Below are 25,501 nucleotides of genomic sequence, written 5' to 3'. Positions count from 1 at the left end.
ACAATTGTCACAGAAATAACTTGAATCTGACAATAGTAATAATAAATAAAAGATCTATGAAATCGAACAAATGGAAGTCAGACATTGCTTTTCAACCATACTTCCACAGAATTTTTAAAAACATAAAACTCAAGAAATAGGCATTTGGTAGGAAGTTGGGGATTGATTTGTCTTTTAATTCTGATTATCACCTTGAAACAAGGGTCAGGCAGAGAGGACAAATCAATCGCTAGAACAAATTTTAAGATGTTTTGTAGCCTCGCAGCAGGAGGACTGGTCCTCATTTTTGCCTCTTGCTGAGTCCACTAGAACCTCCCCATTCTATTGTATCTATGGTTTTCATCCTCATTTTGGTGATTTCTCTAGGATGAGTTCTGGATGCTCTGGAGTGGGAGTGACCATTCAGATGTTTGGAGAGAGGTTCAGAGGAATATTGGGGTGTGCTCAGTTTTGGCAAAAGCGTAAGGCCGATAGGAAACTTTCGGCTGTTTCCACTTTCAAAGTTGGGGATAAAGTTTGGTTATCGTCCAAGAACATTAGGTTAAAAGTACCTTCAACGAAGTTGGGTCCTAAATTAATTGGCCTGTACGAGATTCTGGAGGTAATAAACCCAGTTGCCTTCTGATTAAAGCTTCCACAGTACCTTCGTGTCCCCAATGTTTTTCACAAATCCCTGTTAAAGAAGTTTGTTCCTTCTGTGTTGCCTTTCTCTTCCCCTCCTCCTCCAGTCTCTGTTGATGGAGGTTTGGAGTACGTGGTGCAGAGGATCGTGGATTCTCAGAGGGTCTGAAATTCCCTCCAATAGCTTGTCCACTGGAGGAGATATGGATCCGAGGAGAGATCCTGGGTTCCGGCTCAATCGGTGAAGGCTGATCGTTTGGTTGGAGCTTTTCATCGTTGGTTTCCGGGGATACCTGGGGGTCCGGTGGCCCCTCCTTGAAGAGGAGGTACTCTCACGATTCCTCTGCTCAGAGTGTCTGGGACTCGATGTTGGACAGCTCTGTCATCCTATTCTGTGCTGGGGCGTGCTGAGCTGTCAGGGCTTTGATTGACAACTCGGTGTTACAGATCTGCAACTCAGGACTAGGGTAGAAGGGGGAACAGCTGACCCTGTACTAGGACTAGGCTGAAGCCCTATGATGGAGTGGGCAACCTATTAATTGTGAATAGACCCACCGACGTTTCCTAGACTAAACTCAAAGGAAGACCTACAGGTGGGGGGAAGGGTGTCCCTGAACGATCTGAACTGGGAACAAAAACAGGTAACCTCCTAGTAGGAAAATAGAAGAAGCTGCAGAAACGAATGGAAAGCCAAAAACAAAACTGGCAGAACTAGAGATCCTAGAACTGCACAATATCAAACACAGAAAACTAACAAGGCACCAAGCCAGAACAATAGCGGATTAACACTGTTGTCCAGCAAGGACTGGGAGGCAGGTGCTGGGTAATAAAGGGTAATGCAATCACCTGACCTAAGACAAACCCAGCACTAGAGCAAAAAGACCAGCAGCCTGAAAACCACAACAAGATGGCGTATGGTCAAAACGAAATAGATTCTAACAGTACCTCCCCTTTTACGAGGATTCCCCGGATCCTCTTGGCCGAGCCTTATTCGGAAATCTTTTGTGAAAAGCCTTAATCAACCTTGAGGCTGAGACGTCCTCAGCTTTCACCCAGGAATTATTCTCGGGACCGAAACCCTTCCAGGACATGAGATACTGCAACCTTCCTCTGTGCCACCTGGAATCTAGAATTTGTGAAATCTCAAACTCGCCATCCTCATCAATTGGAGGAACAATTGGCATCGTCTCCTTATCTGGCGTGTCAACTCTCTTCAGTAAAGATACATGAAAAACTGAATTAGTTCTCTAGGACGAGGTGATGTCCAATCTCACCGCTGTCGAATTGACAACCTGAGCCACTTTGAAGGGTCCTACAAACTTGAGCCCCCGTTTTTAGAAGGGATCTTCAAACACAGATCCCTAGAGGACAACCAGACCATGTCCCCAACTGCCAACAACGTCTCCCTTGTTTTCTTGTCAAAATATATTTTTGACCTCCTATTCGCCTCTTTCAAATTATGGTATACACTGGTCCAAACCCTTTCCAAATTTCCAGAAAAACTCCCCTCCTTTGGCACCGCCGCCCCAATCTTAGAAAACGGGCCAAAAGATGGATGTCTCCCTGTACAGCAAGACGTATGATTATTAAGAGCAAACTCAGCTAGTGGTAGATATTCCGATTACATCTCCTGATTGTCTGCTACAAAACATCTCAAAAACTGCTCGACGTCCTGGTTCTTCCTTTCGGTCTGTCCATTGGACTCTGGATGATAACATGACGAAAATGACAAATGAACCTTTAATCTGTCGCACGCCAAAATCAAGCCACAAACTGTGGTCCACTATCGGAAACAATGTTCGTGTTAACACCATGGAGCCTGACAATCTCTTTCACAAATGCCTTAGCTAGAGTCTTGGTGCAGGGTAATTTATTGAACGGAACCAGATGACACATCTTACTAAACCAATCCACAACAACCCAGATGACAGAAAAACCCTCAGAGACCGGCAGATCGGTGATAAAATCCATAGCAAGATACGTCCATGGTGAACTAGGAACCTCCAAAGGGCAAAGCAACCCTGCAGCCGGGGCATGTGAGGCCTTTGACCTAGCGCACACAGTACAGATGCACCCACTTGATGAATTCTTTTTGCCACCCTGGCCACCAGAAACTTCAACTGATTGACTTTCTAGTTTCCGAAATCCCTGGATGACCCGCCAGACGAGACTCATGACATTCAGCAAACAAAGCCCACCTCAAGGCTCTAGGCACAAATAATTTACCATACGGAGTGTTCGTTGGTGCAGCATTCGCTTCTAGGATGCCATTCTCCAACTCAGAACCCAATGCTGCCACCACCATCCCTCTTTGCAAAATACATTCCTCCTTCTCAGTAGTAACAGCTGGAGAGAAACTACGAGACAAAGCATCCGCTTTGACATTCTTTGACCCAGGGATATAAGTTACAGAGAAATGGAAGCGGGCAAAAAACAGAGCCCATCTAGCCTGACGGGCATTCAAATGTGTAGCAGCATCCAAATATATCGGATTCTTATGATCAGTAAAAACCTGTATTGGATGTCTAGCCCCCTCCAAAAAATGACAGTTTAATAGCCAGCAACTCTCGGTTCCCAACATCATAGTTGCGCTCAGTCTCCGAAAATTTTTTAGAAAAGAAAGCACAGGGATGCACCCCATCTTCTCCCTCTTGGCACAGAACTGCCCCCACTCCTACTGATGAGGCATCCACCTCTACCAGAAACAGCTTAGTCTCATCTGTCTAGATCAAAACAGGAGCAGAGCTAAACCTCTCCTTGAGATGCTCAAAAGACTTAACAGCCTCAGTTAGATAGACCATTGTACAGTATTAAAACCCTTCTTGGTGAGGTCAGTTATAGGTTTAGCGATAACAGAAAAATTCTTTATGATTTTTCTATAATAGTTAGCAAACCCTAAAAATCTTTGAACCGACTTTAAGCATTCAGGCCTAGGCCACTCCCAAACTGCCTGAACCTTCACCAGGTCCATCTCAAACCCATCATTGGAGACAAAGTACATCAAAAAACAAATTTTCTGCACTGCAAACTCACACTTCTCCAATTTATCAAAGTGTGTTTTCGCTCAAAATCTGTAGAACTTTGCGGACTCTCTGCCAATGTGACTCCAGATCAGGTGAGTAAAACAAAATATCATCCAAATAATAACACTTCTACCGATCAACAGCCTCAGAATGCCATTAATGAAATTTTGAAAAAACGCAGGCGCATTAGTAAGGCCAAAAGGCATCACTAGACACTGAAAATGACCTTCCGGGGTATTAAAAGCTGTCTTCCATTCATCGCCCTCCTTCACCCGCAGCAAATTATATGCGGTTAGGTGTGATCTACACACTCAAATCTGCTGTATCAATTTACCTGTCTGCCTATTCACTTCTACAAGTCCAAGGTGCACTCCGCATACTCGACTATGCTATTCCAAGATTCCTGTCTATATCACCTGCTGTGCTGATCAATGTACAATTCAGTATTCCAGCTCAGCTATGTAAGTCTTTTTTGGTTATGCACCTGTTCAGACTAGATTGCTGTTCAGTCAGTTTACCTATATTTATTATATATCACCCTCTAAAAATATCCAAATTTGCTAAAATCAGTACTTAAACTTTCTCCAAAGCCAAAGGTATTTGTGTATGAAGATACTTCTCCTCCCCTGTGTCTCTTCTGTTCTAAAGTGCATGTAATGGTAAGGGATTGTGTGAGAGAAAGACATCACCTAATAGCACAGACTTGCAAGAGTCTCTTCTAAATATTTCATTTAAAAACTAAAAGACCCTGTTTTGAAGCAAATGTTGCCACCACTGTCTTAGTCAGTTGATATTTAAATTTCCTTCAATTTGTGTAGAAATGTATAATAATGTATTATTATGAGTAATTAAATTTTAAGTAACAGTTATTGGAAAAAAAGCATTAATTTTTATTCTTGATAGATGACTGTACTAGGAGCTCAGAAAGACATCTGACATTCTCAGTTTTTAAAGACGAAGATCACGGTATTCCACCAAATACAGATGAAGAGCATGCCTTTATTCCAAATATACCTCCAGCTCTTCCCAGCAAAAAGCTATCTGATACTTTTCAACAGGTCCTTTCCACTAATTTATCAGATACCGTTAATCAAAATGAAAATAACAGAAAAGATGTTAAACATAAAAAAACTCACAAAGGAAAGAATCTATTTTCATGCTCAGATTGTGGGAAATGTTTTACAGTAAAATCGCGTCTTGTTAGACATCAGAAAAGTCACACGGGAGAGAAGCCATTTTCATGTTCAGATTGTGGGAAATGTTTTACAATGAAATCGCATGTTGTTAAACATCAGAGAAGCCACACAGGAGAGAAGCCATTTTCATGTTCGCATTGTGGGAAATGTTTTACAGTGAATTCAACTCTTCTTACACATCAGAGATGCCACACAGGGGAGAAGCCATTTTCATGTTCAGTATGTGGGAAACGTTTTACAGTAAAATCATCTCTTGTCGTACATCAGAGAAATCACACAGGGGAAAAGCCATTTTCATGTTCTGAATGTGGAAAAAGTTTTAAGGTGAAATTATCTCTTGTCATGCATCAGAGAAATCACACAGGGGAAAAGCCATTTTCGTGTTCTGAATGTGGGAAATCTTTTATAATCAAATCACATCTTGTAACACATAAGACCACTCACACAGGGGAAAAACCATTTTCATGTCCTAAATGTGGAAAATGTTTTACACGGAAATATCAACTCATTCAACATCAGAGAAGTCACACAGGGGAGAAACCATATTCTTGTTTAGAATGTGGGAAGGCTTTTAGGGATAAATTAGAACTTTCCACACATCAAAGAACTCACACAGGCGAGAAGCCATTTTCATGTTCAAATTGTGGGAAATGTTTTAATCGGAAATCAAATCTTGTCAAACATCAAACAACTCACACAGGGGAGTAGTATTTTTTTAAATCAAGACTTGCTAGATATCAAAGGATTCACACAGCTGAAAAGCCATTTTCATGTATAGAATTTGGGAAATGTTTTACATTGAAATTCTATCTTGAGACACATCAGAGAACTCACACAGGGGAAAAGCCATATTCATGTGCACAATGTGGAAAGTGTTTTTCAGAGAGATCTCGCCTTGTTATTCATCAAAAAAGTCACACGACGGAGAAGCCATTTTATGTTCTGAATGCCGGAAATGTTTTAGAGGGAAATAAAGTCTTGTTACACATCAGAGAAATCACACAAGGGAGAAACCATAATCATGTTTAGAATGTAGGAAATGTTAGGGTATGTTTCCACGTTCAGTTTTGCTTCAGGCTTTGGTCAGGATTTTATGCAGGTAAAATCCTGACCAAAACTGCACCTGAGGTCACTGGCAGGTCACCTGCGGTGTACCTGCGTGTTTTGCTCATAGTAGCAACATGCTGCGTTTCGAAAAAACGCACCACGCATGCGTTTTCGCGGCAAAAAAAACGCACCATGCATGCGTTTTTTAACGCATAGTGGAGTCTGGATTTCATGAAATCCCATCCACTATGCTGTAACATCTGGACGCTGCGTTTTTGACGCTGCGGAAAAACGCAGCGTCAAAAACGCAGCGTTTCCTGAACGTGGAAACATACCCTAATAGTGTTAAATCAAAACTTGCTAGACATCAGAGAAGTCACACAGGGGAGAAGCCATCTTTATGTTCTGAATGTGGGCAATGTGTTACACAGAAAGCAAATCTTCTTCAACATCAAAGGACTCACACAGGGGAGAAGTCCGTGTTAGATTAGAGGGCTGTCCCTCTGGAAGCTGTTACTTAGGACTGGTTGAAAAGCAGAATAACAGAGAAAGATATGAAGTGTATAATGCTCTAAATTATTTATTTCAGTTTCACATATCTGTGTTCTGTGTCACAGTTCCTGATGTAAACAACCGTCCCAAGCATAACTTGTCTCAGCTACTTTGCAGGGTATCCTATTAAACAGATGAGAAAAGTAAATAATTGGATGGTTGTTTCGAAAAGTGTCCCAATCACGTACAACAATGTCTTTCCACACTTCTTCTCGGGTCAGGTTGAGACGCTTTGAATATCCTCTTTAAAAAAAATTAACAATCAATATTAAACATTTTATTTTAAATTCTTGTATTTGGATCTATATATCTTAATTGTTTAGATATTAAAATATTGCCTTGGAATATATGAAGTTAAAGGGAACCTGTCAGCAGAATAGCGCACAGTAACCTACAGACAATGTCAGGTCGGAGCCGTTATACTGATTAAAATGACACATTGGTTGATGAAATCCATCTTGTGGTTCTTTTATATGTATTGTCAGTTTTGAATTAATGATATGCTTATGCTCCAGGGCGGCCTGTGGTGGGGGAGGGGGGCTTCTGTGGTGCTCTTCTTAGGTATTTATCTATATGGCTTTATATGTACTAAATATCCAGCTGGGGGTCTGCATGTGAAGGAGACAGGGCAAAAACTTAGAACACAGATGAATTCTCATTGCCACACAATAAAAGACAAAAGAATAGATATATACCTGTGATCAAACATTTTGGATCCCTGATCACAGCATCATGGACATGAAATTACTAGTATTAAAAGGTAACTTCAAGTCTCATAGAGACAGAAGAGTCTGTGAGTACAAACTTATGACAAACTTTGACACACTCAGTGCAGGAATGTATGTGTCACATGGATTTATGTCTTCTATATCAAGTAAAGAATGTGCTCCTCAGACCTTGTGAGGCATTACCAGACCTCAATCACAGGACAATAAAACTTTCACACTCCTTATCTATAAACCGTTCCATTATTTACAGCCACAATGGTTTATGCCTCTCCCAAAATGACAGTTCTGCTTCACTTCACTTGCCTTATCTATTTCATTATTCATGGGCTCTGTTGTGTATAAATATGTGAGTCTTCAGGTTTTATATTATTCTATGCCTGATGAAGAGACCTGAGTAGTCTCAAAAGCTTGCAGTTAGCACTAGAGGTACCATTTATGTGTACCTGACTAGCTACGACTAGGATTAGGTGATGTGTTCACTGGATGCAATGAGCTGGGGAAGCTGAGTAGAGTGGGTTGTGTCAAAGCTGGAGAGAGGCAAGTCAGTATCTCTGACAAGATGCTGCACGTACCACTGGTTGCTATGAACGATAGTTATTTGTGTGACCAAACTGACTAGCTGATTAGCTAGGGTCTGTATTGTTTAGTTAGTGCCTGGGCAAGGCTTGGGATTTTATGTTTATGGTTTAGTTTTGATACTATACAACCAGTGGAAATAAATACTATTCTGTGAGTGATATGAAAAACACTGTGGCTTTGTATGCCAAGCAGTTACGTAAGATAATCAACTCCTACAATATACAGTCATAGCCGAAAGTGTTGGTACCCTTGAAATTGTACCAGAAAATGAAGTATCTCTCCCAGAAAATTATTGCAATTACATGTTTTGTTACACACATTTTTTGTGTATTGGAACAACAAAAAAACAGTGAAATTGGACATAATTTCACAAAAAAAAAAATTGGGCAGGGCAAAATTGTTGGCACCCTCAACTTAATATTTGGTTGCAAAAAAATGAAAATAACTGCAATCCGTTGCCTCCTATATCCATCAACAAGCTTCTTACACTTCTCAGCTGGAGTTTTGGACCTTTCCCATACAGTTCCCTGACTTGGGCTTCGGGAAAATAGCCAGCGGATGCGTCGCATGAGCAGATTGAGTGTTAGGGTTGGCGGGTTGCACTAAATGAAAATAAATAAAGTGCAATCGCAACTCGGGATCCACCGTATTTATACATAATTCCCCATCTACGTATAGGATGGGAAAATTAAAGGCATAGGCAAAAAAACATTTTTTTAAAAAATTTTTTATTTCTTACTTTAATGCAAAAAATTGATAAAAGTACACTAATATCAAACAGGGATATAAATATAAAAACAACCGCTGGGGACTACAAAATTGATGGTATGAAGTAACAGCAACAATACAAAGTGTACCAGAAAAAAAGGGGTATCAAGTTCTATATAATACACAGTAAAGATCTCTGGCCTGACAATGCCCTTCTGAAGGAAGGCTACGTGTATAATAATAGGATGGGAGGAAAAACCTAACTATCCTGAAACCTGTGTTTCTGCCAATCCTATACACAGCTCCAAATAAATGAGAAATACCTAAATGGAAAAAGGCATGTCAGAGCTTAATGGCCAGTATATAGAAAAGAGCCATGATACAACAAAGTTGCTAACATGAAATATATTTGCAAAGTGCAGATAATTGCTATAATTGCTGAACTTACATAGAGGTGAATGAAGGTGTCCCACCGCGACCCCGACAGCGCCGTTTCGCCAACTGGCTTCCTCACATAAGGGGCATAAGACTTATGCCTTTTTCCATTTAGGTATTTCTCATTTATTTGGAGCTGTGTATAGGATTGGCAGAAACACAGGTTTCAGGATAGTTAGGTTTTTCCTCCCATCCTATTATTATACATGTAGCCTTCCTTCAGAAGGGCATTGTCAGGCCAGAGATCTTTACTGTGTATTATATAGAACTTGATACCCATTTTTTTCTGGTACACTTTGTATTGTTGCTGTTACTTCATACCATCAATTTTGTAGTCCCCAGCGGTTGTTTTTATATTTATATCCCTGTTTGATATTAGTGTACTTTTATCAATTTTTTGCATTAAAGTAAGAAATAAAAAATTTTTTTTAAAAATGTTTTTTTGCCTATGCCTTTAATTTTCCCATCCTATACGTAGATGGGGAATTATGTATAAATATGTAATGTTTGAGGTGTGCACAACACTATTTTCGGACTTATGATAAAATTCGGGATCCACCGTGCAGGGATGGATAACTGCTGCTGGTGAACAACGGCGGAACAAAGCAGTAAGAGTTATCCTTCAACAGAGTGCGTTTACTCCGCACAGTATGAATGGAATGCAAAGTATCAAGCTCTGTTGCTTCACTGATACTGCCCTCAATATGCTGAGTACTATACTCTGTTAAACTTCACAGGGATAATAGCACGTGGGTTGTGCTCGCTCTGCAACTAAACTGCCAATCGCACACAAGAATGAAGCAGATGCTGAGCCAAAGGAAAGAGCTAATGTGACGCTAGGTGCAAAGCCCTGACGCTTTCCCTGAGAGGTGTAACCTGAGGGTTGGACTCAGCTGTGCTAACCGCACACATGAAGGAAACAAATGCTAAGCCAAGGGGTAGCTACCCAGTCCTAACCCTACCTGCCAACATAAAAACTCTCAGTGTATAGGGCGTCACGTGCAAACAGAGTGGTAGAGTATCCACTCACAAACACAAAGCCTTTTACACCCTAGGCTCCACCCCAAACACTCACGCCCAGCCAGCCATAGCATCGCCCGCGGACCAATCTGGAGCCACCACATCCCCAGAGCAGCTAACGTCCAACCAATGACAAGACGCCATATCACGGACATGCTCAGTAAGGTGATCTTTGGACTTAGGGTATGTTTCCACGGTCAGGATTTGATGCAGGTAAAATCTGCACCAAATCTGCACCTGAGGTCACTGGCAGGTCACCTGCATTTTTGATGCGTTTTTACATGCGTTTTTCATGCGGATTTGTGTGTATTTTTGTAAGCTAAATAAACATATATATATATATATATATATATATATATATATATATATATAAAAAGAATTGTGATGTCATTTCTTGTCCAACCTCTTCATTTACATACTCCATTGAAGAATAATGTTTATAGACACAGATATATAGATAATAGATAGATGATAGATAGATAGATATAGCGATAGATAGATACGATAGATAGATCTATCGTATCTATCGTATCTATCTATTGTATCTATCTATTATCTATGTATGTATTATCTACCGATATATCTATCGATCTATAAATATAATTATCTGTCTATAGATAGATATATCTATAGATAGCTAGATAGATATATCGATAGAATGTAAATCCGCAAGGACAGGGTCCTCTCCCCTCTGTACCAGTCTGTCACTGTAAACTTGTTTACTGTAAACGATATCTATAACTCTGTACATAACCCCTTTCTCATGTACAGCACCATGGAATTAATGGTGCTATATAAATAAATAATAATAATAGATAGATAATAGATATGTAGAGAGATAATAGATATGATAGATAGATAAGATAGATAGATAGATAGATAGATAGATAGATAGATAGATAGATAATACCAAGCCCGATGTTTAGTAATAAACATAATAAAATGTTAATAAAGAGTTAGGCCGGATCACACATGCGAGAAACTCGGATGAGTTACGCATGTTAATACCCGGCACTGCCGCCGGCACTCGGAAGCGGAGCGTGCAGCTGCATGTATTCCTATGCAGCCGCATGCTCCGCTCCCGAGTGACGGCGGTAGTGCCGGGTATTAAGATGCGAGACTCGTCCGAGTTTCTCTCATGTGTGATATAGGCCTTAAATAAAGACACACACGCACAAAATCTGCATTAGGCCCGGGGTCACACTTGCAAGAAACTCGCACCTCAATACCCGTGCTGCTGCCGGCACTCGGGATCGGAGTGTGCGGCTGCATGTATTTCTACGCAGCTGAACACTCCGGTCTCGAGTGGTGGCGGCGGTGCCGGGTATTGAGGTGAGAGACTCGCGTGAGTTTCTTGCAAATGTGACCCCGGCCTTAAACGCAGTATCTGTTTAACTTTAAAAAAAATTGTCAAAAAATGTTGTGGGCTCCCGTGCAATTTTCTGCGCCAGAGAGGGAAAGCCAGCGACTGGATGACCGATGTTTGTAGCCTGGGAAGGGGTTAATACCCATGGAGCTTCCCAGGCTATGAATATCAGCCTGCAGCTGTATATTTAGCCTTTACTGGCTATAAAAATAGGGGGACACCCCAAAAAAATGACGTGGGGTCCCCCTATAATTTATAGCCAGAAAAGCTATGCAGACAGCTGCGGGCTAATATTCATAGCCTAGAGAGGGGCCATGGATAGTGCCTCCCCCCGGCTACAAACACCAGCTCCCAGCCGCCCCAGAAATCGTGCATCTGTAAGATGCTCCAATTACAGCGCTTAGTCTCTCTCTTCCCACTGTCCTGTAGTGGTGGGATATGGGGTAATAAAGAGTTAATGTCAATAAGACGTCAATAAGATACCTACCATTACTAATCATATAGTTGTGAAAGGGTTAATAAATCACACACATGCAGAATAAAGTATTTTAACTAAATAAAACACACAGTTTTGATATCTTTATTGTACGTTCATTCCTGTGACGCCCTCGTTCTCCTGGAAAAAAATAATAAACCAACAGTATACTCCCCGAGTCCGACATAGTCCATTTAATAACGAGTGTCCCACGACGAGTCCAGCTCTGCTACGTCTGGATACCTGACATCCAGACATAGCAGAGCTTGTAGATAACCGCCGGAGATAACTCTCCAGCGATCACCTACACTGCAGTGTTCTCACAATCAGCTGATCAGCTGACCGTGAGATCCAGACTAGTGACCGGAGGTAACCCTCGGTCACTTGCACGGCAGTTCTCGCGGTAACCTAAGTTATCGCGAGAACTGCAGTGGACGCAGTGGGACAGGTAAGCACGCCTGTAAATTAGTAGACATGCGCAGTACGCTGCGTTTACGCAGTTACTACACATGTGACTAATCATTAGGTGCGGTTTTACCGCCTCTAATGATTGTCTATGGGAAATTTACGGTGCAGCGACGGAGCATCGCCGCATTGTAAGCAGACATGCTGCATTCTGAAAAGACGCGCCGCATGTCCGTTTATGCGGGTCTGCCGCAGGCGTCTTTTAACGCATAGTGGAGACGAGATTTAATGAAATCCCCTCCACTATGCTGTAACATTTGGATACTGTGTGTTTGACACTGCAGCTCTACGCAGCGTCAAACACGCAGCGTTTCCTGACCGTGGAAACATACTCTTAGGTCATGTTCAAACATTGCGGTTTTTACTGTGGATCCGCAGTGTTTTTGATGCTGCGGATCTGCAGCAGTTTCCCGTGCGGTTTACAGTACCATGTAAATCTATGGAAAACCAAATCCGCAGTGCACATGCTGCGGAAAAAAACGCGCAGAAATGCAGTGTTGTTTTTTCCACAGCATGTCAATTCTTTGTGCTGATCTGCAGCGTTTCTGCACCCATTGACTTGTATTGATTCGGGCACATCCGCAGCAAAACCGCAGATGTAAAAAAGATCTGCGGTTTAGCTGCGGGTAAAACGCAGATCAGGAGGGGGGAAGTGTGTGGGCAGAGTGTGGGCGGTGACTGTGTGTGTCTGTGTGTGCGGGCGGGGTCTGTGCAGGACTGTTGGGGGTCTGTGCGGGCCTCTTTGGGGTCTGTGCGGGCTGACGGTGGTCTGTGCAGGCCTCTCGGGGGTCTGTGTGGGCCTCTCAGGGGTCTGTGCGGACTGTCGGGGGTCTGTGCGGGCCTCTCAGGGGACTGTGCGGGCCTCTCGAGGGGCTGTCAGGGGTCTGTGCGGGCCTCTTGGGGGTCTGTGCGGGCTGCCGGTGGTCTGTGTGGGGCTCTCGGGGGTCTGTGCAGGTGTTTGTGTGCAGGCATCGTCCAATGGGACTACAAGTCCCATCGGGCTATACCTGCTACAATGACAGTGATTGACACATTAGCCAATGATGGGACAGTAGTAGTCCCATCATCCGGCTAATGTGTTGAATGTAAAAAAACAAAAACACAAACATACAACATATAACATACAACATATAACAGTACATACAACATATAACATACAACATATAACAGTACATACAACATACAACAGTACACTGTGTTCCAAATTATTATGCAAATAATATTTCCTCATATTTTCTCTAAATTACCTATCTGAATTGCAGTCATTGTTATTTTCCAGTCATCTACTATTCTAGTATAATTGCAATGTTTTGGAACAAACTGCCTATGAAAACAATATCTTTAAAAAAATAAAATAAACACTCAAAATGCATGTTCCAAATTATAATGCACAGCAGATTTTTCAACCTTTTTTTCTATTTTGAACAAAAAAATGGTCAATTGTGACGTTATAAGCATTATCAGCTTATTACAAAATGAAATCAAACAGTTTTCAAGTGAAAACTTTATTCCAGGTGATGTTACATTTGCACATAGGACCCCTTGTTCGAAAGAAGCTTTTGAACTCTCTCGTCCATTGAATTTGTCAGTTTTTGGATGGTTTCTGCTTCAATTGTTGATTGATGATGGTCCAGAGGTTCTCAATGGGGTTGAGGTCGGGGAAGATGGTGGCCACACCATAAGTTTGTCCTCTTTTATGCCCATAGCAGCCAGAGATGCAGATGTGTTTTTTGCAGCATGAGACGGTGCATTATCATGCATGAAAATGATCTTGCTGCGGAAAGCACAGTTCTTCCTCTTGAACCATGGCAGGAAGTGTTGTTTTAGAAACTCCACATAGATTATGGAGTTCATCTTTACCCCTTTAGGGATCATAAAGGGGCCGACAATCTCTCTCATGATTCCAGCCCAAAACATTACTTCACCTACTCCTTGTTGGTGCCTTAGCCGTGTTTTCATGGGGTGTCCATCAACCAGCCATCCTCCACTCCATCCATCTGGACCATCAAGCGTTGCACGGCACTCATCGGTGAACAAAACAGTTTGGAAGTCAGTCTTCATGTATCGTTTGGCCCACTGGAGCCGTTTCTGCTTGTGTGCAGTGGATAGAGGTGGTCGACAGGATGGCTTACGCACAGCTGCAAACCTCTGAAGGACCCTGCATCTTGTTGTTCTGGGGACGTTGGAGGCACCAGCAGCTTCAAAAACTTGTCTGCTGCTATGACAAGGCATTTTTGCAGCTGCTCTTTTAACCTTACGCAATTGCCTGTTGGAAAGAGCCCTCAATTTTTCCTTATCAGCACACACACGTGTGTGCTGGGAATCAGCTACATACTTCTTGATTGTGCGATGATCACGATGAAGTGTCTTGGCAATGTTGATTGTAGTCATGCCTTGACCTAAATACTCCACAATTTGTTGCTTCTCAGCAGCCGACACATCCTTTTTCTTTCCCATTTTGGCAAAAAATGTAGGCTGCTTAATAATGTGGAACAACCTTCTTAAGTAGTCTTGCCTTTATTTGGACACACCTGCCAAACTAATTTGCACAGGTATCTGCAATTGCTTTCAGTGATATAAAGAGCCCTGACACACATCACCATCAATGAATTTAAATGACAAACAAAAAAATTCTAACCTTATCACTCCTAAACTCTTTGTGCATAATAATTTGGAACACAGTGTACATACAGCATACAACATATAACATAACAGTACATATAACATACAACATATAACAGTACATACAACATATAAGATACAACATATAACAGTTCATACAACATACAACATATAACATAACAGTTCATACAACATGTAACATACAACATTTAACATACAACATATAACAGTACATATAACATACAATACATACATACAGTACATTCATACATTACATACAATACATACATACAGTACAAATAACATAGAGTACATACTCACCATCACCTTGTCACCTTGATCCCCGAAGCCAGTGTCACCTGTAAAAAATATTAAAATAATAAACAAACAATATGCTCCCTGATCTGCAGAAATCCAATTAAAACGAGTGTCCCATAACGATCTCCCGTGGAGAGCATCAGCTGATGTGACCGCTCTCCAGGGGCTCCAGGAATCCTTCCGCACTGTATTCCTCTGCCACTGTAAAAAATAGTCCCTAGTCTCTCTTATGGCACTGCTGTGTGAGAAAGTTCCCACGCAGCATTGTCGTAAAGTGAGAGAGTGAACTCAGGTAACCTCAGTGATGCAGTGCAGGGGCCATTGTCTCCTGTCAGTGTGTCACTGAAGGTCTATAGAGCAGTGACATCACCTAATGTCACTGTTCTATAGGGGAGATCATCATAGGACACTCATTATTGATTGGACTGCGTCAGACAGGGAGTATACAGTTTATTATTTTTAATTTTTTGCAGGCGATCAAGTATGGTTAAATTAAGAATATTAAAATACTTTGTTCTGGCTGTGTCTTTTTTTTTTAAATCTTTCACTATTCTAGGAATAATAATGGATAGGCGTCTTATTGACTTAATGTCACCTTACAATAGCAAGGTGACATTAACCCCTTATTACCCCATATCTCACCGCTGCTCGGGAGTGGAAAGAAAGGGGTTAGGTGCCGGAATTGGCGCATCTTACAGATGCGCAATTTCTGGGGCGGCTGGGGGCTGGTATTTGTAGCCGGGGGGCGGGGGCCAATATCCATGGCCCCTCTTTAGGCTATGAATATCAGCCCACAGCTGTCTGTGTAGCCTTTCTGGCTATAAAATATAGGGGGACCCCACGTCATTTTTTTGGGGGGGTCCCCTTATTTTATTAGCCAGTAAAGGCTATGCTGACAGCTGCGGGCTGATATTCATAGCCTGGGAGGGGGTCATGGGTATTAACCCCTTCCCAGGCTACAAATATTGTCCCCTGGCCGTCGGCTTTCCCCCTCTGGCGCAGAAAATTGCACGGGAGCCCACACCATTTTTTTCCGGAGAAAACGTACAGAAGAACGTTTTTTCTGTCCGGCGAAAAAACGCCCAGCGACGGATCTGGCGAAAAATGTATGAAACTGAGATGTGAAATGATGAATCCGGCCTCCAAATCCAGTTTTTCATGCATTTTTCCATTGAAATCATGCACATTTTCCATTCTCTCTCTAAAAAAAAACGGATCAGTTGCATCAGTTTTTCACTATTTGCAACTGATCTGTTTTTTTCAAAAATTCGCTGGATCCTGCCTGATGGATAGATGTAGATAGATATATGGATAGTTAGGTTCCTTTCTCGCATCAGTTTGCTTCCGTCAGGCAGGATCCGGTGAATATTTGAAAAAACGGATCTGTTCCAAATAGTGAAAAACTGATGCAACTGATCCGTTTTTTTTTTTAGAGAGAGCGAGAGAGAGAACGGAAAATGTACATGATTTCAATGGAAAAAATGCTTGAAAAACTGGATTCCGAGGCCAGATTCATCATTTCACATCTCAGTTTCATACGTTTTTCGCGAATCCGTCACTGTGCGTTTTTTCGCCGGACAGAAAAAACTTTCCTCTGTACGTTTTTTCCATTCGCTGGAAACTGTTTTCTTTCTACGGATCTGGCTAAAAAAACGAATGAAATGTGAGACCATCAGGCGCAATCCGGCGCTAATGCAACTCTTAGAAAAAAACGGATCCAGCGAAAAAAAAAACAGATCCGTTTTTTTTAAAACTCGCCGGATTATGCCTGACAGCAAAAACCTGATGTGTGAAAGTAGCCTAACTATCCATATATCTATCTACATCTATCTACCGTATATACTCGAGTATAAGCCGACCCGAGTATAAGCCGATCCCCCTAATTTTGCCACAAAAAACTGGGAAAACTTATTGACTCGAGTATAAGCCTAGGGTGGAAAATACAGCAGGTATCGGTGAATTTCAAAATTAAAAATAGATACTCCATACCATTCATTATGGCCCCATAGACGCTCCACATAAAGCTGCCCCATATATAATGCTCTGCACTGTTCATTATGGCCCCATAGATGCTCCACATAAAGCTGTGCCACATATAATGCTCGGCACCGTTCATTATGGCCCCATAGATGCTCCATAGAAAGCTGTGCCATATACAATGCTCTGCACCGTTGCCCCATAGATACTCCACATAAAGCTGTGCCATATATACAATGCTCTGCACCGTTGCCCCATAGATAGCTGTGCCATATATATAATGCTCTGCACCGTTGCCCCATAGCTGTGCCATATATATAATGCTCTGCACCGTTGCCCCATAGCTGTGCCATATATATAATGCTCTGCACCGTTGCCCCATAGCTGTGCCATATATATAATGCTCTGCACTGTTGCCCCATAGCTGTGCCATATAGTGCTCTGCACCGTTGCCCCATAGCTGTGCCAAATAGACCTCAATTTTGCTAAACCTATTTTCATACTACGTTTGTCATTTCATCTAAAATCACCGCCAATATATGTGGGGGCCTCTGTCTGCCTATCGGGGAAATTTCTCTAGAGGTGAGCCAGAACTATATTTTCCTCTGCCAGGATTAGTTAGTCCTCCGGCCGGCGCTGGGCGTCTAGGGATAAAAACGTAGGCAACGCTACCCGGCTACTGTTAGTTGTGCGGCAGGTTTAGTTCATGGTCAGTTTAGTTTCCATCCTTCCAAGAGCTAGTACTTATGTTTGCTGGGCTATGTTCTCTTGCCATTGAGAACCATAACAGTTTGACCGGCCAAAAAAGGGGTTAAATTAATTGACAGAGAAAGGAGAGAAAAGAGAAGTCTGCTGAAGATTTTTTTTTTTTTTTCCCTTCCCTTCAGTTCTGAGTGTGCTTGTAATTGAATCTCTTGCAAGTCTGCCTATATTGCAGCCTTTCTCTCTCTCTCTCTCCTTCTAATCCTGGAATGGCTCTGTGTTCACCTGTTTAAAATGGATATTCAGAGTTTAGCTGCAGGTTTGAATAATCTCACCACGAAAGTTCAAAATTTACAAGATTTTGTTGTTCATGTTCCTATATCTGAACCTAGAATTCCTTTGCCTGAATTTTTCTCGGGGAATAGATCTTGCTTTCAAAATTTCAAAAATAATTGCAAGTTGTTTTTGTCCCTGAAATCTCGCTCTGCTGGAGATCCTACTCAGCAGGTCAGGATTGTGATTTCCTTGCTCCGGGGCGACCCTCAGGATTGGGCTTTTGCATTGGCTCCAGGGGATCCTGCGTTGCTCAATGTGGATGCGTTTTTTCTGGCCTTGGGGTTGCTTTATGAGGAACCTCAGTTAGAACTTCAGGCGGAAAAGGCCTTGATGTCCCTATCTCAGGGCCAAGACGAAGCTGAAATATACTGCCAGAAATTCCGTAAATGGGCTGTGCTTACTCAGTGGAATGAGTGCGCCCTGGCGGCGAATTTCAGAGAGGGTCTCTCTGATGCCATTAAGGATGTTATGGTGGGGTTCCCGGTGCCTGCGGGTCTGAATGAGTCCATGACAATGGCTATCCAGATCGATAGGCGTCTGCGGGAGCGCAAACCTGTGCACCATTTGGCGGTGTCTACTGAGAAGACGCCAGAGAATATGCAATGTGATAGAATTCTGTCCAGAAGTGAACGGCAGAATTTAAGACGAAAAAATGGGTTGTGCTTCTATTGCGGTGATTCAACTCATGTTATATCAGCATGCTCTAAGCGTACTAAGAAGCTTGATAGGTCTGTTTCAATTGGCACTTTACAGTCTAAGTTTATTCTATCTGTGACCCTGATTTGTTCTTTATCATCTATTACCGCGGATGCCTATGTCGACTCTGGCGCCGCTTTGAGTCTTATGGATTGGTCCTTTGCCAAACGCTGTGGGTATGATTTGGAGCCTCTTGAAACTCCTATACCCCTGAAGGGGATTGACTCCACCCCATTGGCTAGTAATAAACCACAATACTGGACACAAGTAACTATGCGGATTAATCCGGATCATCAGGAGATTATTCGCTTTCTTGTGCTGTATAACCTGCATGATGTGTTGGTGCTTGGATTGCCATGGCTGCAATCTCATAACCCAGTCCTTGACTGGAAAGCTATGTCTGTGTTAAGCTGGGGATGTAAGGGGACGCATGGGGACGTACCTGTGGTTTCCATTTCATCATCTATTCCCTCTGAGATTCCTGAATTCTTGACTGAATATCGTGACGTTTTTGAAGAACCTAAGCTTGGTTCATTACCTCCGCACCGGGAGTGCGATTGTGCCATAGATTTGATTCCGGGTAGTAAATACCCTAAGGGTCGTTTATTTAATCTGTCTGTGCCTGAACATGCTGCTATGCGAGAATATATAAAGGAGTCCTTGGAAAAGGGACATATTCGTCCTTCGTCATCTCCCTTAGGAGCCGGTTTTTTCTTTGTGGCTAAGAAAGATGGCTCTTTGAGACCGTGTATTGATTATCGGCTTTTGAATAAAATCACGGTTAAATATCAATATCCGTTGCCACTGCTGACTGATTTGTTTGCTCGCATAAAGGGGGCCAAGTGGTTCTCTAAGATAGATCTCCGTGGGGCGTATAATTTGGTGCGAATTAAGCAGGGGGATGAGTGGAAGACCGCATTTAATACGCCCGAGGGCCACTTTGAGTATTTGGTGATGCCTTTTGGTCTTTCAAATGCCCCTTCAGTCTTTCAGTCCTTTATGCATGACATTTTCCGTGATTATTTGGATAAATTTATGATTGTGTATCTGGATGATATTTTGATTTTTTCGGATGACTGGGACTCTCATGTCCAGCAGGTCAGGAGGGTTTTTCAGGTTTTGCGGTCTAATTCCTTGTGTGTGAAGGGTTCTAAGTGCGTTTTTGGGGTTCAAAAGATTTCCTTTTTGGGATATATTTTTTCCCCCTCTTCCATCGAGATGGATCCTGTCAAGGTTCAGGCTATTTGTGATTGGACGCAACCCTCTTCTCTTAAGAGTCTTCAGAAATTTTTGGGCTTTGCTAACTTTTATCGTCGATTTATTGCTGGTTTTTCTGATGTTGTTAAACCATTGACTGATTTGACTAAGAAGGGTGCTGATGTTGCTGATTGGTCCCCTGCTGCTGTGGAGGCCTTTCGGGAGCTTAAGCGCCGCTTTTCTTCCGCCCCTGTGTTGCGTCAGCCTGATGTTGCTCTTCCTTTTCAGGTTGAGGTCGACGCTTCTGAAATCGGAGCTGGGGCAGTTTTGTCGCAGAGAAGTTCCGATTGTTCCGTGATGAGACCTTGTGCCTTTTTCTCGCGTAAATTTTCGCCCGCCGAGCGGAATTATGATGTTGGGAATCGGGAGCTTTTGGCCATGAAGTGGGCTTTTGAGGAGTGGCGTCATTGGCTTGAGGGGGCTAGACATCAGGTGGTGGTATTGACTGACCACAAAAATCTAATTTATCTTGAGTCCGCCAGACGCCTGAATCCTAGACAGGCGCGCTGGTCGTTGTTTTTCTCTCGGTTTAATTTTGTGGTGTCCTACCTGCCGGGTTCTAAGAATGTTAAGGCGGATGCCCTTTCTAGGAGTTTTGAGCCTGACTCTCCTGGTAACTCTGAACCTACAGGTATCCTTAAGGATGGAGTGATATTGTCTGCCGTTTCTCCAGACCTGCGGCGGGCCTTGCAGGAGTTTCAGGCGGATAGACCTGATCGTTGCCCACCTGGTAGACTGTTTGTTCCTGATGATTGGACCAGTAAAGTCATTTCTGAGGTTCATTCTTCTGCGTTGACAGGTCATCCTGGAATCTTTGGTACCAGGGATTTGGTGGCAAGGTCCTTCTGGTGGCCTTCCCTGTCTCGAGATGTGCGAGGCTTTGTGCAGTCTTGTGACGTTTGTGCTCGGGCCAAGCCTTGTTGTTCTCGGGCTAGTGGATTGTTGTTGCCCTTGCCTATCCCGAAGAGGCCCTGGACGCACATCTCGATGGATTTTATTTCGGATCTTCCTGTTTCTCAGAAGATGTCTGTCATCTGGGTGGTGTGTGACCGTTTCTCTAAGATGGTCCATTTGGTTCCCCTGCCTAAGTTGCCTTCTTCTTCCGAGTTGGTTCCTCTGTTTTTTCAAAATGTGGTCCGTTTGCATGGTATTCCGGAGAATATCGTTTCTGACAGAGGAACCCAATTCGTGTCTAGATTTTGGCGAGCATTCTGTGCTAGGATGGGCATAGATTTGTCTTTCTCGTCTGCTTTCCATCCTCAGACAAATGGCCAGACCGAGCGGACGAATCAGACCTTGGAGACATATTTGAGGTGTTTTGTGTCTGCAGATCAGGATGATTGGGTTGCTTTTTTGCCTTTAGCGGAGTTTGCCCTCAATAATCGGGCCAGCTCTGCCACCTTGGTGTCTCCTTTTTTCTGTAATTCGGGGTTTCATCCTCGATTTTCTTCTGGTCAGGTGGAATCTTCGGATTGTCCTGGAGTGGATGCTGTGGTGGAGAGGTTGCATCAGATTTGGGGGCAGGTAGTGGACAATTTGAAGTTGTCCCAGGAGAAGACTCAGCTTTTTGCCAACCGCCGGCGTCGGGTTGGTCCTCGGCTTTGTGTTGGGGACTTGGTGTGGTTGTCTTCTCGTTTTGTCCCTATGAGGGTTTCTTCTCCTAAGTTTAAGCCTCGGTTCATCGGCCCGTACAAGATATTGGAGATTCTTAACCCTGTGTCCTTCCGTTTGGACCTCCCTGCATCTTTTTCTATTCATAATGTTTTTCATCGGTCATTGTTGCGCAGGTATGAGGTACCGGTTGTGTCTTCCGTTGAGCCTCCTGCTCCGGTGTTGGTTGAGGGCGAGTTGGAGTACGTTGTGGAAAAAATCTTGGACTCCCGTGTTTCCAGACGGAAACTCCAGTATCTGGTCAAATGGAAGGGATACGGTCAGGAGGATAATTCTTGGGTGACTGCCTCTGATGTTCATGCCTCCGATCTGGTCCGTGCCTTTCATAGGGCTCATCCTGATCGCCCTGGTGGTTCTGGTGAGGGTTCGGTGCCCCCTCCTTGAGGGGGGGGTACTGTTGTGAAATTGGATTTTGGGCTCCCCCGGTGGCCACTGGTGGAATTGAACTGGTGTGCATCATCCCCTCTGTTCACCTGTTTCCATCAGGATGTGGGAGTCGCTATTTAACCTTGCTCCTCTGTCACTTCCATGCCGGTCAACATTGTAATCAGAAGCCTTTCTGTGCATGTTCCTGCTGCTAGACAACTCCCAGCTAAGTTGGACTTTAGTCCTCGTTTGTTTTTGCATTTTGTTCCAGTTCACAGCTGTAGTTTCGTTTCTGTGTCTGGAAAGCTCTTGTGATCTGAAATTGCGACTCTGATGTTATGAGTTAATACTAGAGTCTTAAAGTAATTTCAGGATGGTATTTTGATAGGGTTTTCAGCTGACCATGAAAGTGCCCTTTCTGTCTTCCTGCTATCTAGTAAGCGGACCTCAATTTTGCTAAACCTATTTTCATACTACGTTTGTCATTTCATCTAAAATCACCGCCAATATATGTGGGGGCCTCTGTCTGCCTATCGGGGAAATTTCTCTAGAGGTGAGCCAGGACTATATTTTCCTCTGCCAGGATTAGTTAGTCCTCCGGCCGGCGCTGGGCGTCTAGGGATAAAAACGTAGGCAACGCTACCCGGCTACTGTTAGTTGTGCGGCAGGTTTAGTTCATGGTCAGTTTAGTTTCCATCCTTCCAAGAGCTAGTACTTATGTTTGCTGGGCTATGTTCTCTTGCCATTGAGAACCATAACAATACGGTATCTCATTCCATCTATCTATCTATCTATCTATCTATCTATCTATCTATCTATCTATCTATCTATCTATCTATCTATCTATGTGTGTAATGGAGTGTGGGTTGGCAAAATGTAAAAGAGGAGGTGGGACAAGACATGACATCACAAATCTTTTTTTTGTTCATAATACATCTTTATTGAGCTTACAAAAACGCATCAAAAAATGCATCAAAACCGCGCAAAAGACGCATTAAAACGCAAAAAAAAATGCATAAAAAACGCACCTGCGTTTTCTGCCAAGAGCTGCGGTTTTAGTGCAGAAAAATCCGCAGGCAAATCTGCAAGGTGTGCCCATAGCCTTAGTGTTTCTTAAAGCCAGAAAGTTGCCATTTGAAATGACTGTAGTTTTGTGCCATGTCTGTGATCTGCTTTTTTTCTACAAAATTAAACAACTGATTCCATAATTTTTGCCAGGAGTTGTAGTTTTAGGTTATGGAGGCATGTACCAATGCTTATAGATGTTTGGGTTTGGGTTGAGTTTTGAATGGTTGTGTTTCACAGATATTGAAGTGTTTAATTGGAAGGTTGCCATTTTGCTGTTATGCGCTGAACTTCCATTTTATCCAGGTTCAGTTTTATTCAGCTGGCATTCATCCATTCCTGTAATTCGCCAAAAGTCACTAAATCCTGGCTCGAATGTCAGGTATTTTGGGCATTGTTGGCACAACAGTGTTATGGCAGACCATATGGTAGCATGTGTCTATGGGTGGCAAGAAGAACAATCAAATCAATTTTGGAACAAAACAAGCCAGACATGACGCAAAGATCACCAAGCTACGACTTGTCCACTGTGGACACATCCTACGAAGACAAGGACATCATGATAGGAAGATGTAGGGCCGCCATCAGGACATTACGGCCGTGACTGGCGTCTCAGCGGCAGGCCTCAGACAGTACACTGAACCTGCGTCTGAGACGCAGGTTCAGTGTCCTCTGTTGCTCGCGGGCCCTTCCGGGCCCGCAAGGCAACAGTTAAAGCCGCCAGCCAATCGGAGGCTGGCAGCGACGTCAGCGCGCACGGACGTCATTCACCGGCGACTCCGTGCTGAAATGCCTGCGATGGACGTCGGCGCTGGAGCCCGGCCAGGTAAGGAGAAAGGGTTTTTGTTTTTTTTTTACTGAATGCTGCAAGCCCGGGGCATGATAAAGACAAGAGAGCAGGATGGGAGACACAGGGGCTTGATGGAGACACGGGGGAAAGGAATGTGAGACGGGGCAGGAATGTGAGACACGGGGCAGGAGTGTGAGACACGGGGCAGGAATGAATACATGGGGCAGGAATGTGATACACAGAGCAGGAATGAAAACGCTGGGGGCAGTAATATGAGACACGGGGCAGGAATGCAAACACGGGGCAGAATGTGTGACACGGGGGCAGGATGGAGACAAATGGGGCAGGAATATAGGGCAGGATGGAGACAGATGGGGCAGGATGGTGACAGATGGGGCAGGAATATGGGGCAGGATGGATACGATGGAGACAGATGGGGCGGCAGGTTCATGCGACAGATGGGTCAGAATCATGGGACAGATAGGGCAGGATCATGGGACAGATGGGGAGATCATATGGGGGCAGAATGTGAGAACATATGGCTGGAGCCAGGAATGAGATACACGGGCCAGGATGGGGAATATTATTACCATAGGGGCTAATTAAGGGATATTATTACTGCAGTGATGTATTTATTTTATTTTTTGAGGATACTGTTTTAAATGGGGGGGCGGTCCTGTTACTGTGTAGAGTGATATTATGTCACCTTTTTTTCTTCATCTGGTGTAGTGTAGAAGTTGTGGAAAAAATTAGCAATGTGTTCTGCAAGACGAGCTCTAGATAACTGTTATTTTCTGCAGAGACAAGTACTGGCTGGAAGACGTGATGGCGGTCTGTGCTGGATGAAGATGGAAAGCGAGGCTGAAGGACTTCATCTAGAGACGTCACTGGTGAGTCAGTGTGTTATCTGTACACTGACACTGCATACTAAGTACAGATCTCCGGTGTATAATGGCACATATGGTGACATTAGTATTGTGGGGTTTTTTTTATTAATGATCAGTATTGCAGTATTCAGTCACTATGTGGTGGTAATATGTGGTCTGGTCATGGTGCGGTGGTATTTGTCCCTTGTATGTGCTATTATTCGGTCACTGTTGTGGTAATATGTGGTCTGGTCATGGTGTGGTGGCCTTTGTTCCCTGTATGTGGTATTATTGACCACCATGTGGTGGTAATATGTGATTTGGACATGATGCGGTGATATTTGTTCCTTGTATGTGGTATTATTCGGTCACTGTGGTTGTAATATGTAGTCTGGTTATGGTGCGGTGATATTTGTCCCTTGCATGTGATATTATTCGTCATTTTAAAAATTGAAAAATAAATAAAAATATACCTAAATTTTTACGAATTTTTAATAGGTTACAGTAGCGTAGGGCCCGGCCAAAAGAGTCTGCCGTGTCGTGGTGGCAGATTAGAAAAATCTTTTGGCCAAACAAAAACTGCTGTTATATGTGTGATCTGGTGATGGGAACTGTTAATG

The 25,501-nt window shown here is 43.2% G+C and overlaps 1 protein-coding gene across 1 annotated transcript in view; it reads left to right on the top strand.

Annotated features, from left to right (window-relative positions):
* Window positions 1-25,501, top strand: part of LOC143767324 (uncharacterized) — a 68,267-nt gene that overhangs the window by 13,883 nt on the left and 28,883 nt on the right. The window contains 1 exon segment of the mRNA XM_077255565.1: window positions 4,548-5,779. Within this exon segment, the coding sequence (XP_077111680.1) occupies window positions 4,548-5,779 (1,232 nt within the window).

The sequence above is a fragment of the Ranitomeya variabilis genome, chromosome 4 (genome assembly GCF_051348905.1).
Source record: "Ranitomeya variabilis isolate aRanVar5 chromosome 4, aRanVar5.hap1, whole genome shotgun sequence".
NCBI lineage: Eukaryota > Metazoa > Chordata > Amphibia > Anura > Dendrobatidae > Ranitomeya > Ranitomeya variabilis.
Note: the sequence above shows the minus strand (reverse complement) of the source record. Positions and strands in the feature narration are given on the sequence as shown.